This window comes from Canis aureus, chromosome 33, assembly GCF_053574225.1.
Source record: "Canis aureus isolate CA01 chromosome 33, VMU_Caureus_v.1.0, whole genome shotgun sequence".
In the NCBI taxonomy this organism is placed as follows: domain Eukaryota; kingdom Metazoa; phylum Chordata; class Mammalia; order Carnivora; family Canidae; genus Canis; species Canis aureus.
Window position 1 is genome coordinate 26912329 of NC_135643.1, and position 22141 is coordinate 26934469.

The 22141-nt window shown below is 34.4% G+C and overlaps 1 protein-coding gene across 3 annotated transcripts in view; it reads left to right on the forward strand.

Annotated features, from left to right (window-relative positions):
- Positions 1-22141, forward strand: part of GSTCD (glutathione S-transferase C-terminal domain containing) — a 124597-nt gene that overhangs the window by 22698 nt on the left and 79758 nt on the right. For all 3 annotated transcript variants that reach the window (XR_013370781.1, XM_077882191.1, XM_077882192.1), the window contains one exon: positions 201-294. Coding sequence is in view for 2 of the 3 variants with exons in the window: in XM_077882191.1 (XP_077738317.1) it covers positions 201-294 (94 nt within the window). In the remaining variant the exon portion in view is untranslated. The remainder of the gene's footprint in view (positions 1-200; positions 295-22141) is intronic.

Below are 22141 nucleotides of genomic sequence, written 5' to 3' on the forward strand. Positions count from 1 at the left end.
CCTGCCTTCAGCCCAGAGCGTGATCCTGGAGTCTGGGGATGGAGTCCCACATCAGGCTCCTTGCATGGAGCCTGCTTCTCCCTCTGCCTATGTCTCTGAGTCTCTCATGTATAAATGAATAAAATTTATTTATTAAAAAGAAAACACAACAGGGTTTTATTAATTCATTAATTTGTAAAGAGTCTATTTCCTATTTCCAGGAAAAAGGCATTGAAGTGATGTTTTCTCCCCATCCTTGCCCTACTTGGACCCTTGATTGGAATAATCTTCCTACAGCAGTGAGCCCAAAGGAAGGTGAGGTTTTGGGTTTTTTTCTCCTCTAAATTTTAATCATAATCTAAATGCCTTCTTTAAATCCATCCTCCAATTCTCTAATTCTTTCTTTGGCTTTATCTAATATTCTGATTGTACTATCCATTGAGTTTTCTCCCCTCCCCCCATTATTTCCTTTTTTAAAGTTTTTATTTTAATTCCAGCTTGTTAACATACAGTATTATATGAGTGTCAGGTGTACAATATAGTAATTTAACACTTCCATTCATCACCCTGTGCTCATCACTACAAGTGTACTCCTTAATCCCAATCACCTGTGTAACCCATCCCCAACCTATTTCCCCTCTATAACCATCAGTTCTCTATAATTAAGAGTCTGTTTCTTTTTTTTTTTTTAAGACTTATTTATTTATTCATTCAGAGAGAGAGAGAGAGAGAGAGGCAGAGGCACAGGAAGAGGGAGAAGCGGGCTCCATGCAGGAAGCCCGATGCGGGACTCGATCTAGGGTCTCCAAGATCACGCCCTGGGCTACAGGCGGCGCTAAACCGCTGCACCACCAGGGCTTCCCAAGAGTCTGTTTCTTGATTTGTTTCTCTTTCTCTCACTTTTATTTTTTTCCCCTTTGCATGTTTTGTTTCTTAAATTCCCTGTGTGAGTCAAGTTTTCCTTTTATTTTTATTATAAAAATTTCACATACACACATTGTTCAGATTCAACATTTCTCACATTTTCCTACATTTGTTTTATCTATTCCATTTTCTTTCTTTCCTAAAGTATTTTGAAGGAAATTCTAGATAACGTGTCATACTATAAGTACATACATCTAAGAAATATAGCCATCTTAATTGCCATGCCATTATCACACCTAATAAAAATTAAAAATTCCTTGATCTTTTAACAACCAGTACATAATCATTTTCCCCTAATTTTTAAAAATATTGTTTGAAAAGAATATTTCATAGTTTTTAGTTAAATAATTATATTTTTCACTGCTAGAAATTATATTTGGATTATTTTTATAATAAACCTTTCCTTGCTCATGTTTCAATTTTCTTTTTTCATAATTGTTTTAGGCATTGTTATTTTATATTCTGTATCTGTTATTTCTGAAGCTATGTCCATAGAGATCTAATTTTGCAGTTTCTTTTTCTGTTGATTTCATTCCTGGTATTTTATATCCCTATCAGTTTTGTAATTATATATTTTGTATTCATTTTGGGGCTACTTAAAACTGTGGGACTTTTGTGGGGCCTGGGTTAAGAGTACATTTCCATAAAAAGGATTTATATTTGCTTATGCCAGCATCTCAAGGTACTAGAACTTAAGACCAGTTAAAATTATGTTTTAAGCTTAAGATTACTTTAACCTTTTCATTTGGAGCTGAGGTTTAAATAGAAGTTATCTTTTATCATCTTTCTTTGCTATTGAGTAGGACTTTTTTTAATGTATCTTTTCATGGGGAATATAGCTTTTCAAGGTTTCTACTTTCATGTAGTGAAACTAGTTCCAGCTTTACGTACTGCTAGGGATCCAGGACTAGCCTCCTTTCTTTATCTTGCTATTAAAGTTTAGATCCCTATTAGCAAATACCCTTCTGACAGCTGTGGTGTCAGTTCAAGATTATTACCCTACTTTTTAGTTCTTTCCCCTTTGTTAAGGCCCTGTGGGTTTCCCTTACTCTCAGAAATCCATTTAGATAGTCAAAGGATGATTGTTGAGTTTTATATATCATTTTAGGTGTTCTTAGGTAGAGAACATTTTCATTACTTAATGTTCTACTTCTTTAATTGTTCACTTATTCTTTAGTTTTATACCAAGCCAACTATAACTTTTGATTTCCAAATGCTCTTTGAAATTGTTTACCTACTTTTTTCATATTCTTCTCTGTGATGCTTCCTAAGTATTGTCTATATCTCACTAATCAATTCTGTTCAATCAAGGAACTAATTTAGAATTTTTCCAGAATAGAATAAGATTTTGTTGAGCAGTTAAGAACTCTGCCTCAAAGATGTTTTATAAAAACTAAATTAAAAAAAAAACCTAAATACATTTTTCAGTCTTTGTTAAATATATGAAACATAGTCACTATTGAATTTCTTAATGTTTTAATTTTAAATATTTTCTGACATTTTGATAATTCTGTATGTTTGTTTTTATTGTCCTTGCAATTGGATTGTTCTGTGTACTCTGGTTATAGTAGATTTTGGACAGGTTAAAACTGTAGTAAATGAAAATCAGATTTTCATTAATATTTATATGTACCAAGAAATGAATACAGAGATTTGTTTTTGTTTTTTGGTTTTTAAACATTTTATTTATTTATTCATGAGAGACACCAGGAGAGAGAGAGGCAGAAACACAGGCAGAGAGAGAGAGGCAGAGACACAGGCAGAGGGAGAAGCAGGCTCCATGCAGGGAGCCCGACATGGGACTCGATCCCAGGACTCCAGGATCACACCCTGGGCCAAAGGCAGGCGCTAAACTGCTGAGCCACCCGGGCTGCCCGAATACAGAGATTTGTAAGTGCCACATGTTTTGCTTTACTCATAATTAATTTCCTATGAAGCCAAAATAATATTTTCAGTTATTAATTGAGCAATCAATTACATCCGCTACCAACTCAGAGCTCTAACATTAAGCATTCATGTCTGGTCGTCTTACTGGTTAGAACTGCATATCTAACAGTCTTTATGGAATATATTACTCATTATATCCCTTTAATTGGATCACCTAGTTTTCATAAATATTATGACAAACAAGGAGCTATAACAGCAGAGCTACATGATTTATTTACGTTTCATTCTCTGTTCTTGGAAGGTTTATATAGTCTGTGTTAAACTAAGGTGGAATTGTTGCATTTTAGATGGTCTGTTTTCAGTTCTGGCAATTTCAATATTGTACAGTAATAGGATCATTGTGAAATGAAATTATACATACAGGTGTGGAGGTCACTATGAAAGTGTTCTCATAATTCGTGTTCTGATATTTTTAGAAGAGATTAAATTGTAATAAGATTTTATTGGTACTAAGTTCATTTGGATTTCACAAAGGCCGACTCCTTATGTGGAATCTGTTGAGTTACATCAAGATTATGGTATGTGTAATAAGAATCATTCTCTTTACTAACAAAGGCTATATTGATCCTCATGATGCAGGCTTATTTCTTAAGCTTGTGTAATCTCCCAACCTCTGTTATTACCCATTTTGCTCTTCACATCTTACATACCATTCCCTGAACTTTTCAGTTTCCCTTATATGACCTATATCTATTATCTCCTGCCTTAACTTTTATTTTTCCTCCTGCCTTATATATTCTTCTACCCACTTCCCATTCTGTTGAAGTTATACTCATCTTGTAAGGATCAGTTTAAATGCTGCTTATTCATTAAGCCTTCTGCATGTGCTATGGAGTCAGCCTGCCTAAGTTTCATACCTGAATTATTGTACTAACTGCTAGAAAATCTATGGCAAGATTCTCGACTTCTCTATGCCTCAATTGCCTCACCTGTAGAATGGGGATAAAATAGTATATACATTAATGAAATTGTTGGTGCATTCAATTAATTATTATATAAAGTAGAATATATTAGAATTAGTCACTCCCTGTCAGCATTCTTCAGTACTTTTCTTATACTTCATTTTCTGTATTTATGATATGCTTCTCTTACGCTGTAATTATTTATATGCATGTTTTCCTTCTCTAATAGACTGTGAGCTCCTTATAAAATAGGTACTCAATAATTTTTTATTCAATTCATTTGAATTGAGACTATAGATCCTTTTTGTTAACTTCCCAAATTTCTGCTTAAACCAGGCAACTTTGAATTCTTTTGTCTCATATAGATTTAATTTACAGGGACACCTGGGTGGCTCACTGTTGAGTGTATGCCTTTGGCTCAGGGTGTGATCCCGCAATCCTGGGATCGAATCCCACAACGGGCTCCCTGCCTGGAGCCTGCTTCTCCCTTTGCCTATGTCTCTGCCTCTGTCTCTGTGTCTCTCATGAATAAATAAATAAAATCTTAAAAAAAAAAAGATTTCATTTACATCATCATTATTACTACTGTCATTATTATTACTATTACCACTGCTAGTACTACTATTGTATTTTATGGACTGTTTGAGAATAAGTTGACTTTATGCTACTTTACCTCCAACAGCTAAACTGCTTTACGAACAAAGACTTTTTTTGGTGCTTTTCTCTTAGCCATAGTACCATTATTGAAATAGGCTATGTAATTTGGTATGTACTATTATCTAGTTCACAGTCCAGCTGATTGTAGTACATTTAATTGTCATGTCACTTTAGTCTTCTTTCATGTGAAAGTTTCTTAGCCTTTATCTTTTACATGGACTGTTTTGAAGAGTTCAGGCCAGTTTTTTTGTAGAACATTCCTCAATTTCGATTTGTCTAGTTTCCTCATGCTTAGATTCAAGTTAATGCATTTTGGCAGGGACATCACCAAAAGGAAGTTGTGGCCTTCTCAGTGCATCATAACAGAAGGCATGTTACATCAGTTTGGGCCTGGTGACATTAACTTTAATCATTTGGTTAAGGTGGTATCTGCCAGGTATCTCTACTGTAATGTGACTATCTTGCTCTTTTGAATTAATAAGTATTTTATGAGGAGATACTTAAGACTACATAATGCCTTATTTTCGAAATTTCACTCACTACTTTATATTCATTTGATGCTTCTTGCCTGTGATAGTTACAAGATGGTGATTTTTCAGCTCCATCATTCTTCTATATGTATTAGTTGCCATGCTACTGTAAGAACATTTTTCCCATCTATAATCTATGTATCTATTATTATTATTATTGACTCAGGAATTATTTTGTGAAGAATATACCTACTAACTTGAATTCCAGATTGAGTTATTTTCATTTTTAAATGTATATGGTCAAAGTTCTTGTACAGATAGTTGTGATTAAATGGTTCTATATAAGAAGAATTATGCAAAAGTAAGAAATGAAACATGTAAGTTAATATTAATCATATGCCCTGATAGAAAATCTTCAACCGTCTCCTACTGCATTATATATACATAAAATATATTATACTATATTATATATTATTATATATTATTATTACTTCTGATCTCAAATAACTGTGTAATTTCTCTTCTAATGAACTAGGATAAATACTTGTGAAACTGAGGAGTCCTTTTGTTAAGTCTAGAGACACTTTTGTTCTTCCCTTCTAAATTTTTGTCCTCTGAGTATGAAAGAGAATGATAGAAGACTAAGAATAGAGCTACCCTAAGCCACTCTATGCAATATTTCCCTATAGCTATCTCTATTCTCCAATAGTTTTTAGGTGAGTAGTTCCTATATTAGGAGTTGCTCCTAGCCTAGAATAACCATATCAGTCATATGAGGGGAGGAGTCTCAGAAGTATGACCTTATAGAAGATAAAGGTAACAAGAAGATGATTGTTTCAATTACAATCTGTTTCAAAATCATACTGTCTTAGAAATATGGACCAATTAGGTTTACCCAAGATCTTGGTTTTGCTGTTGAGCTACATGAGAGCATCATCTCCTGAGGAGACTGATGTGAAGGTAGTGCATTACTAAAAACCTTAAACATTACCACTCATTCACCTTCCCATCTCCCCCACCCCACCCAGTGTAGAATATGTACTTACCAGTTTGAGGTAAAAGAAGAAAACTAATGGGAGCTTTTCCGTAGAAGGATATCCTAAGTTCCATCTTTCTAGAGGGCTTTAAGCCCTGTAGATTTTATTTGCTTGAGGTAGATACATAAGAATTCTTAGAACAAGAATGACAAACTGATATATTCTAGCTCCTTTTATATAAATCATTGCTGAGTTTATAGTTCTAAGAGAATATATAATTTTTCAATCCTAGTGGATCTATCTTAGTACCAAAATAGTTCTATCAACATTCATATATATTACAAGCATATTTTAAATATATTTATATATTTATTTGCATATTTTATATATTATTATATAATTATATTTATATATAATTTTTATGTACTATATATAATATACATACTATAATGTATTACATAATAGCATATGTAGTATATAATATATAGTATTATGTAGTAATATCATATTTACATATTTAATATCTATTATATATTTATATACTTATATATGTAATATATGTATAATAATATGTAATATAATAATTTAATAATACATAAGATAGACATGATATTCTGATAATATATAATTTTGTAGTTATATACAATATGTAATTATATATTATATAAATATATATAAATATAAATGATTTTAAGTTTTATGATGAAATACCCAATTTTAGGTAAATATCCAGTTTTTTCCCACTTAATTTCTTTTTTTTTTAATTTTTATTTATTTATGATAGTCACACACACAGAGAGAGAGGCAGAGACAGGCAGAGGGAGAAGCAGGCTCCATGCACCGGGAGCCCGATGTGGGATTCGATCCCGGGTCTCCAGGATCGCGCCCTGGGCCAAAGGCAGGCGCTAAACCGCTGCGCCACCCAGGGATCCCTCCCACTTAATTTCTATAAAATATTTAGAATTGGAAAGAATGAATTGATCCTTGACATTGGGGAAAAAATATAAAATGGGATAGTGATGTATGGTATAACTAGTAAAATTGGCTTCAATGCAGTCTGTGCTATCACTCCCACCTTTTTTTTTTTTTTTTTTTTTTTAAGGTTTTATTTTAGACACAGACACAGAGGCAGAGAGAGACACAGGCAGAGGGAGAAGCAGGTTCCCTGCTTTGGGAGCCTGATATGGAACTTGATCCCAGGAGGATCAACCCCCTTTGTCCATGGCAGAGGCTCAACTGCTAAACCACCCAGGTGTCCCTACCCCCACCCTTTTGCTGTATGCTTCTACAAGCCAGCAGGATCACCTTTCCTTTCTTCTTCTAGTGGAAGTGATTTAGGTAAGGAAGGGAAGAATGTGGTCAAACAAGGTCTTTGGAGAGGATTGGATCCCAGGTGGAGAAAGGAAGGACTAAATAGCCTTTGCCCCTATCTGTGATTCTTAACAAGGTTTTGTTTTGTTTTTGTTTTTGTTTTTTTTTAAGATTTTTATTTATTTATTCATGAGAAACAGAGAGAGAGAGGCAGAGACATAGGCAGAGAGCGAAGCAGGCTTCATGCAGGGAGCCCGATATGGGACTCAATCCTGGGACTCCAGGATCAGGCCCTGGGCCGAAGGCAGACGCTACCATTGAGCCACCCAGGCGTCCCCTTAACAAGGTTCTTAACAACCCCAGGGGACAAGGCAAATAGCATTACTTATTGCTGTTTTTGCCAGATGGCCAGGGAAGCGCAACATTTACCATAACAAAGAACTGTCTCACCCACAAGGCAGGAGTAGTGCCCTCCTTGGGGGAATCTAGAACATAAAAGCTTGTTTTGGGGCCTCTAGAAATTTCATTGTTTTAAGCCATTGCTTTTCAAACAAGGACATCCATCAACATCATTTGGAAAGCTTATTAAAACAGGTTCCTGGGCCCTAACCCAGAGTTTCTCTTGCAGGTCTCAGATGGGACCCTAGAATTTGCATTTCTAAGAAGTATTCAACTAATGCTTCTGCTGCTTTGGGGATCACACTGTGGAGTAATTACCATAGGTAACTGATATAGTACATGCATTGGCTACTTAGATGCAACTTTTGCCACCAAAATAAGATGAACAACAAGATTAAAGCTTTCTAAAAATTTTCTTTACAAACTGAAACATTATGTTTCTGCTTTTTGCATGTATTGTATCAAGTACAAGAGCTTGTACCCACCTCTGAACCATTTGGTGACTATGAAACTTCTACTTTAAGTCAGGTATACTAAATTATACTAGCAAATGTAAATGAAAGTAGCAGTATCTTATAATGTACACAGAAATAACTGTCTCTTTTAAGAGATTTTTTTCTGAAATATTAATCTTAGATTTTTGTATTTTCTACTTCACCACACTAGATAAGACATAATTTGCATATTTCTTTTCTTACTTAAAAAAAAAAGTATTCTCTAGGGAGAAAATGTAAGGATATATATCTCCTAACATTTTTCTTTTATATTGAACAGTTTTAGATTTTAAGGCTATTACATTTTGAACTTTTTGGCATTTAAAATACTAAAAGCACACGAAGAGAATGAGATCAAAGGTTTGATTTTTTTTTTCCTCTTTTCTGGGAAAAAAAAATTCCTAACATAAATGTTTTTCATTTTCCTAAGTTATACTTAACTGTGAAATCCGAAACCTGACCATATTTGACTCAGAACCGTACAAATTTATAACTGTTTTCTCCTCTTTCAAGGGTAAAGTTCTCAACAAGCATTTTGGTGCTTTACCAAAAGTAATACGACTTTTATTTAAACTGCAATTTAATCTGAAACTAAAAGCCTCTAGAAGATAGTACATATAAATATAGACAGAATTTATATGAAATAGTTTATAACAAGGTTGCAAAGAACAAGTTTGTTACTTGCTTTAGTAGTACTTTTTTGAATGAATGCCAAACACTAATGTACAGGTGTAGAGATAGAGAGATAAACTACCTATGTATTATAAGTTACCTAGTATCGATATGAATGATATAGAGCAGACCATGTGTTAAATTCCTTCTTTCTTTTCTTTTCTTTTCTTCTTTTCTTTTCTTTTTTCTTTTCTTTTCTTTTCTTTCTTTTCTTTTTCCTTTCCTTCTTTCTTTCTTTCTTTCTTTCTTTCTTTCTTTCTTTCTTTCTTTCTTTCTTTCTTTCTTTCTTTCACAGAAAGAGTGAGCATGGGAAGTACAGAGGGAGATAATCTTGAGCAGACTCCCCACTGAGCACAGAGCCCCACTCAAGGCTTGATCTCAAAACCCCAAGATCATGATCTTAGCGGAAACCAAGAGTTGGAGGCTTACCAACTGAGCCATCCAGGCACCCCCATCTCCTTTTCTAATAGAAAATTAGAGAAGTCAGCTACAATAAAAGCAGAAGTAATTAAAGTGGGAGAGGTGGGTAAAATTTTACCATGCAAATTCTTCCAATTATTATAGCATTAGACATTTCTTATATAAAAATGGTCTTTTATAGAATACTGATTATATAGAGGTAGTACTGGTGGTAAAAAATATCTTTGTATAGGTTTTAATGAGCAAACATGAATTTTTTAATTGGAAAAAAGGTAATGTGCTATGTTATAATTTTTATTGAAAAGGAAACTAAATATAAAGTAGGGAGAGGCGCATGGGTGGCTCAGTTGGTTAAGCAATTAAGCATCTGCCTTTTGCTCTGGTCAAGATCTCCAGGTCCTGAGACTGAGCCCCACATCAGATTCCCTGCTCAGCGGGGAGTCTGCTTCTCTCTCTCTCCCTGTGCTCCTCCCCAATGCTTGTTCTCTCTGTCTCTCAAATAAATAAATAAAATCTTAAAAAACAAAAAAAGGATTAGAGAAATAGGGGTGCCTTGGTGACCCAGTTATTTAAAGTGTTGAACTCTTGATCTCAGTTCAGGTCTTAATCTCAGGGTCATGAGTTTAAGCCCCACATTGGGCTCCAAGTTGGGCAAAGAGCCTACTTAAAAAAAAAAAAAAAAAAAGAAGTGGAGAATTAGTAGAAAGGTATCTTTATTTTTCAATGTTACTTCTTGTGAAATTTCAAAAGGTTTACGGTTTCTTCATGGAAGTGTTCAAAGTTAAAAAAGAAAAAGAACCATATACAATACAGAATTTTATTATAATTATATAGTAATAATACATTGAGTTTTATTTAAGCCTTTTTTATTTGAACCTTTAAAAAAATAAACCTTTGAAAATTTCACATGAAGTAGTACTTAAAATAATTTGATCCAATTCTCCTCAAATTATCTACAGGTTTAACATAATTTTAATTGAAATCCCAACAAGATCTTTTTGTAGATATAGACAAGCTTATTCTAAATTTTATATGGAAAAGAGAATGTGAAAAAGAATAGTAGAGAAAATCACTCTCCTCAATGTTAAGATTTACTGTGTGGCTACAGTAATTAGAGATATATGCATATAGATTATTGGAAAAAATGGAGAGCCTACAAAAAGATATAAAAGCAACTCAGTGCAGGAAGGATAGTCTTTTCAATAAATGTTTTTGGATCAATTGGACATCCCCAGGCAAAGAAAAAGAATATCTAAGTATGAAAGTCAACTCAAAATGAACCAAGGATTCAAATTTAAGATTTTGAACTATAAAACTTTAGAAGAAAATGTAAAATTTTTTTTCTTTTCTTTTTTTTTTTTTTTAGAGCTTTGGGACTGGGTATAGAAAAATTGCTCTTACACATGACACCAAAAGCACAATTTATAAAAAAAATTTTTTGATAAATGGGACTTCATTAAAATAAAAAATGTTTGCTCTGCCAAAAACTCTGTTAAAAGCATAATAAAACAAGCTGAAGACTAGAAGAAAATATTTGCAAACTACAAATATAAACAAATCTGACACAGAACTTGGATCTGGAATATGCAAAGAACTCTCAAAACTTGACAGTAAAAAACAAAAAATTCTTTTTTTAGAGAATTAGAAAATGGGCTGAAGAGGATGAAGAGGCATTTTACCAAAAAGAATATACAGTTGGCACATATGCACATGAGATATCATTTTACATCTATCAGAATGGCTAACATAAGAAAATAATAACAACAGCTCCAAATGTTGAGGAGGGAATAGAGAAACAATCATTCAAGCATTGTTGGTAGGACTGTAAAATGATAAACCCCTCTGGAAAATAGTTTGGCACTTTCTTACAAAACTACTCATACAGTTACCACAAAACTCAGCAATTACACTGTTGGGCATTTATCCCAAAGAAATGAAAACTTATATTCATATAAAAACCTGCATATGAATATTCATAGCAACTTTATTCTTAATAGCCCCAAACTGGAAGCAACCCAAGTGTTTCTTCAGTGGATGGGTGATTAAACGAATCCCAATTAGTCCATACCATAGACTATCACTCAGCAATAGAAAGGGATGGACTATCGATACCTGTAACAACCTGAATGAATCTCAAGGACATTATGATTAATGAAAAAGCCCATCTCAAAGGCATTTATTTAATGTTCTCAAAATAATAAAACTAGGGAGATGAAGAGCAGATCAATGGTTGGTAGGGAACAGGGATTGGCATGGCACAATGCTACCTGTAAAGGGAGTTCCCTTATGATAAGGTGGTTATTTCAATATATACACTAGATCAAATTTCATAAAACTGTACATACACTCACAAATGAATGCATATAAAAACTGAGCAAAGTCTGTAGTTAATAGTATTTAATAACAATAATTTCCTAGTTTTGATATTCTACTACAATTATATAAAACGTCACCATTGGGGAAGCTGGGTGAAATGTTCACAGGACTCTATGCACTATTTTTGCAACTTCCTGTGAGTCTATAATTATTTTTTTAAAGATTATATTTATTCACGAGGGAGAAAGAGAGAGAGAGGCAAAGACACAGGCAGAGGGAGAAGCAGGCCCCATGCAGGGAGCCTGACATGGGACTCGATCCCGGAGTCTCCAGGATCATGCCCTGGGCTGAAGGCGGCGCTAAACCGCTGAGCCACCTGGGCTGCCCAGTCTATAATTATTTTAAAATAAAAAGTTAAAAATATAATTTAAGTAAAAATATTAGAAAAAAATCAAGAAATAAAGAATAGTGAAATACTTCTTAGCTCATCTTTTTCAAAAATATTAGAAAGCTTCTGGAGATCATTTAAATCAAATGATAGTTTGATGAAAGGCTCAAACTACAAAGATATCTTGATGTATTTCCTTTATAATGAATGGTAACAAAATGCCAATATACACAGATAAATATTGACTTTACTTTGGCAGTCCATTTCACAGGCTGCTATTCTCAAGCTCTGAGAAAAATGGAGAAAGCCAAATTGACGTAGCATAATTTGAGTTTTTTTTAATACCAATATTACTTCAAAATAGTGATTAGTATGGTCTAGGAATAGCTCAAGTATTAATCCTGGCTGAGTTTGCATTAGGGTACCTGCTTGTGCCACCAGAAAACCTAATGGTTCTTTGAGGATGTCTTCTTGTCATATTAGTTATACCGATATGGATGTTACCTTTATGAGAGAGGTAGAGAAAGTTCTTTCATACTGAAAGCTTAGCAGTATCCAATTTCAATTATACATTTGCATTTCAAAGTACTGAAAAATGGGACTGAGTATTTTGTTTTGACTGTCAAAATGGTTGAGTAAGTTTTATTTTGAACTTTAAATCAGTTCAGTCACATGTGGAAATGACATAGTTGTATAACATTGTACTACTAACTAAATAGTCTGGAACCACTTTGTATAAACAAGGCCTGAAAAAGAGTAGCAGGATTAAATTCAGGTTTTATTACTTCAACATCCTCAACAAAAATAAGTACAGGGCCAGTACCTACCGTAGAAGTAGTGATTCTTTAGCTATGGTAACAGTGATAAAATGTGTTCATAGCTTTGGTACCTTAAATTCACATTGCATCAAGCTCACTGGTCTTTTTTTTTTTTAATCTTTTTTTCTTTTTATGTTTTTAAACCATGAAACCAAATTGTCTTCTTAGGAAAATACAGTACTTTTTTTTTTTTAAGTGTATTTAACTGTGGCATGTGATTAAAGAAAAAAAAAAGTTTAAAAAGTCTTTTTTTCTCTTGGAATTAGATTTGCTGTAATTCTTCCCAGTATTATGTTTTGCTTTGTTCTATTCTCTAGGGTTAGACTTCAAGAACCCTATTTATAGACCATGTTTTTAAGTACTTTGCAAGCAGACTCCATGATGACTGATTACCAAGAAAGATTTTAATGGCCAGTTTATCTAGAATGCTAGCATGGATTACATAGAATCTTCTAAGAATGTTGCTTTTAAAAATAAAAAGTATTTGACATGAAGACATATCTGTGTGATTAAACAAATTTATCTGAATTTAAATTGATTCGGTCATATGTAGAGTGTAAAAATTACTTAGAAACTTTTTTGTCTATATACAAATGAACAAACTTAGAAACTTTTTTGTCTCTATACAAATAAACAAATTGAGAATTTATTGAATAATCGAGGAGATTTGTGTCCATTCCTGACTCCACTAAGTCATTTGTAATAGCCCTAGGCAAGTTTGAAAGTTATCATGGTTTGTTTTAGGAATATTATAATTCACTAATAAGAAACCTCAAATTACCTATTCCAGTGAATATTTTTAAAAATTAATATGTCTCAGAGATTGAATAGTTATTTCTGAAAACCAGTACCCAGCAATCTCTTCAGTTGCAACATAAACTGAAGTTGGAGGGGACCATTGTAACTTAGGAAGACCTTTCTGGTAAACAGACCCCGAGTACTTTACTAATCCTGCTGTGTTTCCAAAAGCAACTGAGTCTCTTAGGGATGGAGATGTGTACTCATTTCAAGGAAGACTTTTCCTAAGAATTTCTTTCAGTTTTTTTCTTTTAGAGTTTTTCCAGTAATCACTGATAATGGGTACTATAATGATAGGCTTTGATATTTTAGAACAAGGCAGATTTGGGTGAAACTTCGCAGGAATTTTGCATTGTTATTGTTATTAATGGGTGAACTTTCAATAAGTGCCCATTTTAAGTGGAGTAAAACTTACTGTTGGTGTCATCTAGAAGCAATGAAGAATAGGGAAGAATCTTTGCCACAAAACAAAGATACCTGCAATATTTTGTTTCATTGTTTTACATCATTTCTAATGAAAAATGAACAAGCAACCCAAAACACAGTTATATGCAGTCATATGTAAACTTGATCTATATAACTAATCTGAAATCACTGACTTCTGTTTATAAATAATGTAAAACTAGCTCTGTATTAAGACTATTATATACATTTGCAAAAAGCTATTTCCACGTAAAATTTAGTTTCTGGATTGCCTTTCTAGACTTTATTTGAATATTTCACACTAAGTAACTTAGTTTGTAAGCTTAAAAATTCTTAATATTGCTTAACTTTAAAGAATTATGTTTTGAAAAGTATAAATGTTTATAATTGCATTTAAGAGACAAAGAGAAAACAAATGTGGATCCTTATTTTTCTGCTGATGGAAACTAATTAGTATTATTCATTTCAGCTTAAATTGGCATTCTCTGTGCTAGTCCCAGACATTTATGATTAAAATCAGCTCGACGACACAATGAACTATTTTTTCCTGCACTTGAAACCATTTCTTCTCAGTGCACAAACCCATTCATTATTTTTATTTAATTAGGTCTAATTCACATTGGAGAGATACCTGAAGCAAGGAATTTCCCTAATAGCTATGCATTCACAATAGCTCACAGGCTTTGCAATAATATAATTATTCAAGATCGAATCATCAGAAGAATTAAAAGAAATTATCCTTAACCATAGGATAAAAGTGTGGTCATAAATAGAAAACTATCATTATTTAAATGGGATCAGTATGTAGTATTGGTAGTCAATAGTTTAATGTTTCTAGATGTGAATTCTATGTACTTATTTGTGGAAAATTGTTAAATTAGTTTTTATATTGAAGCCAATGACTAACTACATTAGAAATTTGACTGTATACATGTAAGTGCAAACTTTTATGCTTCCTAAGACAAGAAAATATCTAGGAATTTTTGCATATGATTACATAATAAATATTTTATAAAACTAGGTTAAAGAAGTCACTTCCCAAGACAACTCTTTTTTTTTTTTTTTTTTTTTTTAGAGATTTACTTATTTATTAGAGAGTGTGCATGACAGGGTAGGGACAAAAGAAGAGAGAAACTCAAGCAAACTCATCACTGAGTGCAGAGCCTGACTCAGAGCTGGATCTCAGGACTCTGAGATCACTACCTGAGCCCAAACCAAGAGTCAGGCGCTTAACCGACTGCACCACCCAGACACCCCTGGACAATTCCTTATCTTAAAAACAAGTTCTATGATGGTTTTACTCTGACTTGTCTGCTGCAGTGAGAATACAAAACTGTTTTCGTGGCAATGTGCACATTTAACAAACTAGACATAAGAAACTATTTGTCCGGTTTTTTGAGGAGGAAAGATGAGATAGAGCCAAATTATATATATATATTTTAACAATGTTATTGACTAAATACTTCCATGCCCTTGGGGATATATTCACACTTAATTTTTTCTAGCAAAATAGGGAAAGAAAAGAAAGCCAGGTTGCCAAAGGCAGTATTAAAGAAAATTACTTAGAAAATTGTTTTCTAGTCATGCCTATCTGCTTTCATCTAGTCTAGGTTTACTGTAAAATTCAGTAATTGTTGGATTAATCAGACTATGATCTAAACAAAAAGGTGTTTTTAAATTATTTTCTTTGTTTACAAAATAAATGCCTTTGACAAATTTCTTTCAAATGACCTTAACTCATTAAAGTAATATTCAAATTTATACACCTACTTTTCATTAGTTCTTAGATTGTGTTTTACACCCTTGAACCTACCTTTTCTTTTTTTCTTTTTCTTTTTTTTTTTTTAAGAGAGAGTGAATGAGGGAGAGGCAGAAGGATACAGAATTTTCAGCAGGTTCCATGCCCAGAGTGGAGCCTGTGGGCTGGATCTCACAACCCTGAGACCATGACCTGAGCCGAAATCAGGAGTTAGGTGCTTAACCAACTGTGCCACCCAGGCACCCCTCTTAATCACGTTTCTTAGAAAGCAATTGTATTGTCCTTTCCCAATAGGAGAAGATGGGCACATTCAAATTGGGATCATTTAGTGACAACTTATAGGTAGAGAGATTAATTACCAAGTTATAGGCAGGGTATCTGGACCATAAAGAGAAAGGGCAGAAGCTGGGGATTAGAAGCTACAGAGCTGTTTCCACCTCTAGGCCTGGAGAGGAAGCAGAGGAGAAGTCCCATACAGTAAGTTCCTTGAACAGCTAGTTGCTGTCTTCCTCAAATAGACTGAGCTCCCTTAGGGTGCAGAGCAGATACTCGTGTTTCTAACTCTTATGTCTAGCTGAGTGACGAGCACAAAGAAGACAGATATGTAATGAACACTTGAGTGCAATAATGAGAGGCATTTGGGATTGAAAATATATTACTGAATCTAACCAATGAGTGTCCTCAGAGGAAGAAAACGATAAATTAAAATCCTAAGATCTGATTTTTAAAATCTTAACTGAAAGTAACAACAATGTCTGCAAACATTTATGTCAACTCAGCACATAAATGGAGATTTTTTTTTCATTATTACCATGTGAACTCATGTTTTTTTTAATGGAATGGTTAGTGAAATGACATCAGACTAATCATCAAAACCAGTGTTTTCGGGCAGCCTGGGTGGCTCAACGGTTTAGCTCTGCCTTCAGCCCAGGTTGTGATCTTGGAGATCTGGGATCGAGTCCCACGTCGGGCTCCCTGCATGGAGCCTGCTTCTGTCTCTGCCTCTCTCTCTCTCTCTCTCTCTCCCCCCCCCATTCTCTCTCTCTCTCGCTCTATGTCTCTCATGAATAAATTAAAACAACAACAACAACAAAACCAGTGTTTTGAGATAACTCAGTCTTGGAATAGTGCCACCAGCCAACAGAGCATGAGAGTTTTTGCACATCTTCTTCAGTGGGCCATCTTGCTGGGCCTAGGAAGAGATAGGAAACATATGTGTTCACTACCTTCAGAGTATGGAGACTGGTTCAGCAAACTGTGTGATGCAACCTAATAATTTAGCCAGTTAACAGCACTAGCATTTTGCTAAGATATGAAAAAAAAAAAAAAAAGTAAAGGGAGAATTCAGGTACAAAATTACAGTGAATTCTAAGTCAGTAAGGGTTGCCTCAAAAGATAATAGCCTCCTAATATTATACTTTGAGAATCTGCTTCAGCAGCAGGGTTTCCTATTTGGAAGCCCATCGAAGAAGATGATAACTCCAATAAATCTATATTGTTCTGTAATGTCACGTAGAAGTTTCTTTTTAAGGAAAACAGATTTAAAAGCATTATTTTTTTCTTAATCCCTTATTTTCCATGCGACTTTGATCTTACCAGCTAGATTTTGCCAACTATATTACATTTAGGAACATAATTTCTGTGGTTGTTAAGGGATTACTGAATTGGAAAGACTGAAACAGTAGGTGTAATAAAAGACCAGAAAGGAAGGGTATTGATTTTTGGTTGGAAAAGATTTCAAGCAAGTCAAACGGATCTTGAATTTGGCCTTGAAAACAGAGTAAACTTTAGATTAGAAGAAAGAAGAATGTAAAGGATTTTAGTGAGAGAGAAGAGCATTAACAAGACTAAGGAGATAGGTGTGGAAAGGGAATTTCAAGTGAATGTCAGATAACTAGTTTTATAAAATAATGCCAACTATGGATTAATCGGTAAGGTGGGATCAGCTCACTGAGAACCTTCAATGTCATAATCTATGCTTTTTTGTTTTTCTATAATAAAGATCAAGTTTTGTAGGTGTTATTGTGAGTGTGGTGGGCAGGGAAGGGTGGAGATGTTAAGGATATGGTTTTCCTTTGATTTCAAAAACATTTTCCAGGGGCGCCTGGGTGGCTCAGTCGGTTAAGCGTCTGCATTCAGTTCGGTCATGATCCTGGAGTCCTGGATTGAGCTGGCACCGTACTCCCTGCTCAGTGGGGAGTCTGCTTCTCCCTCTCCCTTTGCCCTCCCCTGCATTCGTGTTCTCTCTCTCTCTCTCTCTCTTTCTCAAATAAATAATCTTTAAAGAAAACCATTTTCCATTGTTTAAGAACTCTTCATAAGAACAGATAACAACTAACAATTTTATGTATACCTTTATACACATTTACGTGTTCTTTCCTAAAAGTGAACTTTCCAGAGAGAACAGAGGCATTGGTACTGATAAAATCTCTTAGTTTTCTGACTCCAAGTGCCATATGAGTCATGGGAAACCAGTCAGTGCTTCTCTATTTAAATAGCCGAATAGATCACCTTTCCTTGAGAGCAGGCTATAGTATATTTACTGTATTTATTGAATATAAAGTACAGTTTGACCTCTTGATTCTGCAGTCTTTTGTTTAACTTGCTTGTTGTCTTTCACCAAAGGGCTTTTTTATGGACCTCTCTTTGACCACCATTTTGGTCAGAATATATTAAAAACCTGGTATTTTAATGCAGCTTACTGCTAACTGGCTTATCTTGCCATTTGCTTTTGGAGTGTAGCAATGTGGGCATAACACCATGGGAAGAAACTTGACCAAAAGCACATCGAGAGATTTCTACTTATTACTTTTGTCAAGTGTTCATTAGCCTCTTTGCATGCCTTAAATCTAAGTCACCTTCTGTGTCTGTGTGCTTTATTGCCCTCAATTAAACCTGCTTGAATTTGAAAATTCTATTTCTGCAGTTGCTCTTTATTTGCACATTACTGACAGACCTCATTTATTCCTGTCAGGGAGGGACTGGGTGGTACTGAGTGTCCCTAGCCCCACTTTCCTGGAGGGAGAAAAATCCCCAGAGGTTCTGAGTAAGACAGGAACACGTTCTTTTGCTTTGTTGTCAGATAAAGGAAATGTCTTTGCCTTCAGTCCCTGAGGCCAGATTTCAGGTGTTTTCCCAAAGGAACTTCTCATATGGAAAATAGTCCTCCCCTGAATAATTTTTATCACCTAATAAATGATTCAGATTGATACTGTCAGCACTGTGGTGGGCACCTGACTGAAGGGGACATATGAGTGGCAGCTCATAGCAATAGGTTACGTATTTCGGCCGTCAAGCTGAGATCCTAGATAAATCTGTTCTAACTCACTTAGATTCCCCTCACCTGCTTTTTAAGGATATTCTTAGCATTCACTTATACCATGCCAAACTATAGTTTATTTGGAATTAGTTGCTTTTTCTAGGGCAATTAACACATCAGAAAAAGAGATCAACACTGAAACAGATGGAAAATGATTCCTGAGTGGGTAGGTGTAAGTGGATGCAGTTTCGTAACTGACCTGGCTAATATGTCTGACCTATTACTTCAAGGAAAGTAGTAGCAGGTGTTGATATTTTTCCAGACATCAGTTTGGTCATGTTTGGTAGGATATGCTTAGTGCAGTGTGAAATTGACATTTCAGAGCTCCAGGTTGCCATTTACAGTGACCGGTTTCTATTGATGAACTTTTGCTTTTTTTACTTACAAGCCCATCTAAGCTTTTAAAAATTGATTCTCAGTTTTAAATTGATTCATGCCTTTATTTCGCATGAGATTATTTGAATTTGCCTGCATATCTTTACTTTTAAGTGTAATATCTATTGAGGAACACTTCCATTTCACTCTTTCCTGTGTGTTTCTAAGTAAAAAGAAATTTTACAGTTTGAAAGATCCATTAGTTAAGAGTAGCCTTAATTCATCCCAGAGAATCACAATCTATTTTTTTTTTAAGATTTTATTTATTTATTCATGAGAGACACAGAGAGAGGCAAGAGACACAGGCAGAGGGAGGAGAAGGAGGCTCCATTCAGGAGCCTGATGCAGGACTTGATCCCAGAACTCCAGGATCACATGCTAAGCCGAAGGCAGACTGCTCAACCACTGAGCCACCCAGGCGTCCCACAATCTATTTCATTATATATATATATATATATATATATATATATATATATATATATATACTAAAGTTAAGCGAGTTAAAGAATAACTGCTGAATATTTTGCATGACAACTCCCTTGCTTACATAATGAACAAGACAAACTAAAAAATGTTGGTACCTTATCAAACCTGTCACAATTTCTTCTTTTATTATAGAAGACTCCTCAACTTGGAAATTTCACATAAGTAGATCAGAATTTAAGAATACAGAGGATATTAAGATTCTTCCTAAAAATTTATTTTATGTGAAGCCTTGCATTGTTAGTCACCATAAAAAACATCTCTATAAGGATGAAGCAAAACAGAAATAAGGAAAAGAGAATAATTATACTTCAGGATGAGTTGAACATTTTTCTTCTCAGCTTTTACTTACATCTTTTTAAAAACATGTTGTTATAAAGTACTCTGTGTGCAAGACACTGTCTTAATATTATCTCATATAAACCATATAACAACTCAGTGCTGTATTATTATCCTGCACTTACAGATGAAAAAATTTAGGTACAAAGAAATTAGGTTATTTGCAAAGGGCCCCACAGCTAGCAAAATGTAGAGCTGGGATTTAAAGCCAAATTGTGATTTAAAGCATGGCCTCTGGAGCCAGGCTGTTTTAACTGGGAACTCTATGCTGCTCGTCTGTGTTTGCAAGTAAGAGACTGCATACCAATTTTCAGTGTTCTCCTATATCATGCATTTTATCATGCTTTACCAAAGGCACTATTATAAACATAACAGTTATTTTGGTATTATTAGAAATATGAAGGATACATCCGAGGTGTACCAGAGAATTATACATTGCATTAAGATTTAGAATCAAAGTTGCATCTTTCTGAGTTTGCTGACCACATTTCTCCCATTTCCAGCCATTCAAAGGTTTTGATATTGAATCAAAATATTTGTTTATATGTTTATATGTTTATATGTTAAACTTATATGTTTATTTGCAATGAAAAAGTACAAGTTTTATAGAAAAATAAACTATTATGTTTCGAAAGTAAAAAAGCAAATTTTTAATATTTTTAAAATACTTATGCTGCTGTCACATATCCAACTTAGATGTGCTAAATGTAATCTTGTACAACTGCTAATTTATGCTGTAGAACATCTGTCCAGTTGATAATTCTTATTTTTAACTGTGTAATAATTTGTTCATTTGTGAGTGGTTATCACAGGGTGAGAGAAAGACGTGTTTATCATTAGTGTTATAAGTCTCCTTAAGCTGCCATAACAAAATACTACAGACTGGGTGGCTTTAATAACATTTATATTCTCACATTTCTGGACACTAGAAGTCTAAGATCAAGGTTCCCGAAGAGTTGTTTTCTGGCGAGGCCTCTTTTTCTGGAGTGTAGACAGCCTCCTCTCTGTGTTGTCACTTGGCCCTTCCTCTGTATTTACACTTCTAGAGTCTCTTCCTCTTCTGATATGGACACCAGTCCTATAAGATTAGAGCCCCACTTTATGGCCTTACTTAACCTTAATTATAATTTAAAGGCCCTTTCTCCAAGTACAGTCACATGGGGGTTAAACCTTCAGCATATGAATTTTGAGAGGATACAACTCAAAACAACATATAGCATCAGTAGTATCGGTGATCTGCCAGGTTCTACTAATCATATTTCTTAATTTTAACATATTCTTCTTTAACTTAGCCCACTGAAATTGTGAGCTGTTTTGTAATCACTTCATATCTTTTAGGATTAGGGAAAGGATATACTATTGTGGTAGCTTTCAAAAATTTTACTTGACCTACATATAGAAATAGATTGCATAGGAGGCACCTGGGTGGCTCAGTTGTTTTAAGCGTCTGACTCTTGGTTTCGGCTCAGGTCATGATCTCATGGTTGTGGGATGGATCTTAATGTCGGGTTCTGTTCTCAGTGAGGAGTCTGCTTCATATTCTCTCTATTTTCCCCACTCACTCACTCACTCTCTCTCTCGCAAGTAAATAAATAAAATCTTAAAAAAAAAAAAAAAAAAAAGAGGGACGCCTGGGTGGCTCAGCGGTTCAGTGTCTGCCTTTGGCTCAGGACATGATCCTGGAGTGCGGAATCAAGTCCCACATCGGGCTCCCTGCATGGAGCCTGCTTATCCCCTCTGCCTGTGTCTCTGCCTCTCTCTCTCTCTCTCTCTCTCTGTGTGTGTGTGTGTGTGTGTGTGTCTCATGAATAAATAAAATCTTTAAAAAAAAAAAAAACAGATTGCCCACCACAAACCAATTCACTTGTACCCATATAATTACATATACATATGTACTATATTAACTGAAATGAGTTTATGTTACAAATCTCACCCTCTTATAAGCAATGCACCATGATATTTTCTATTCTT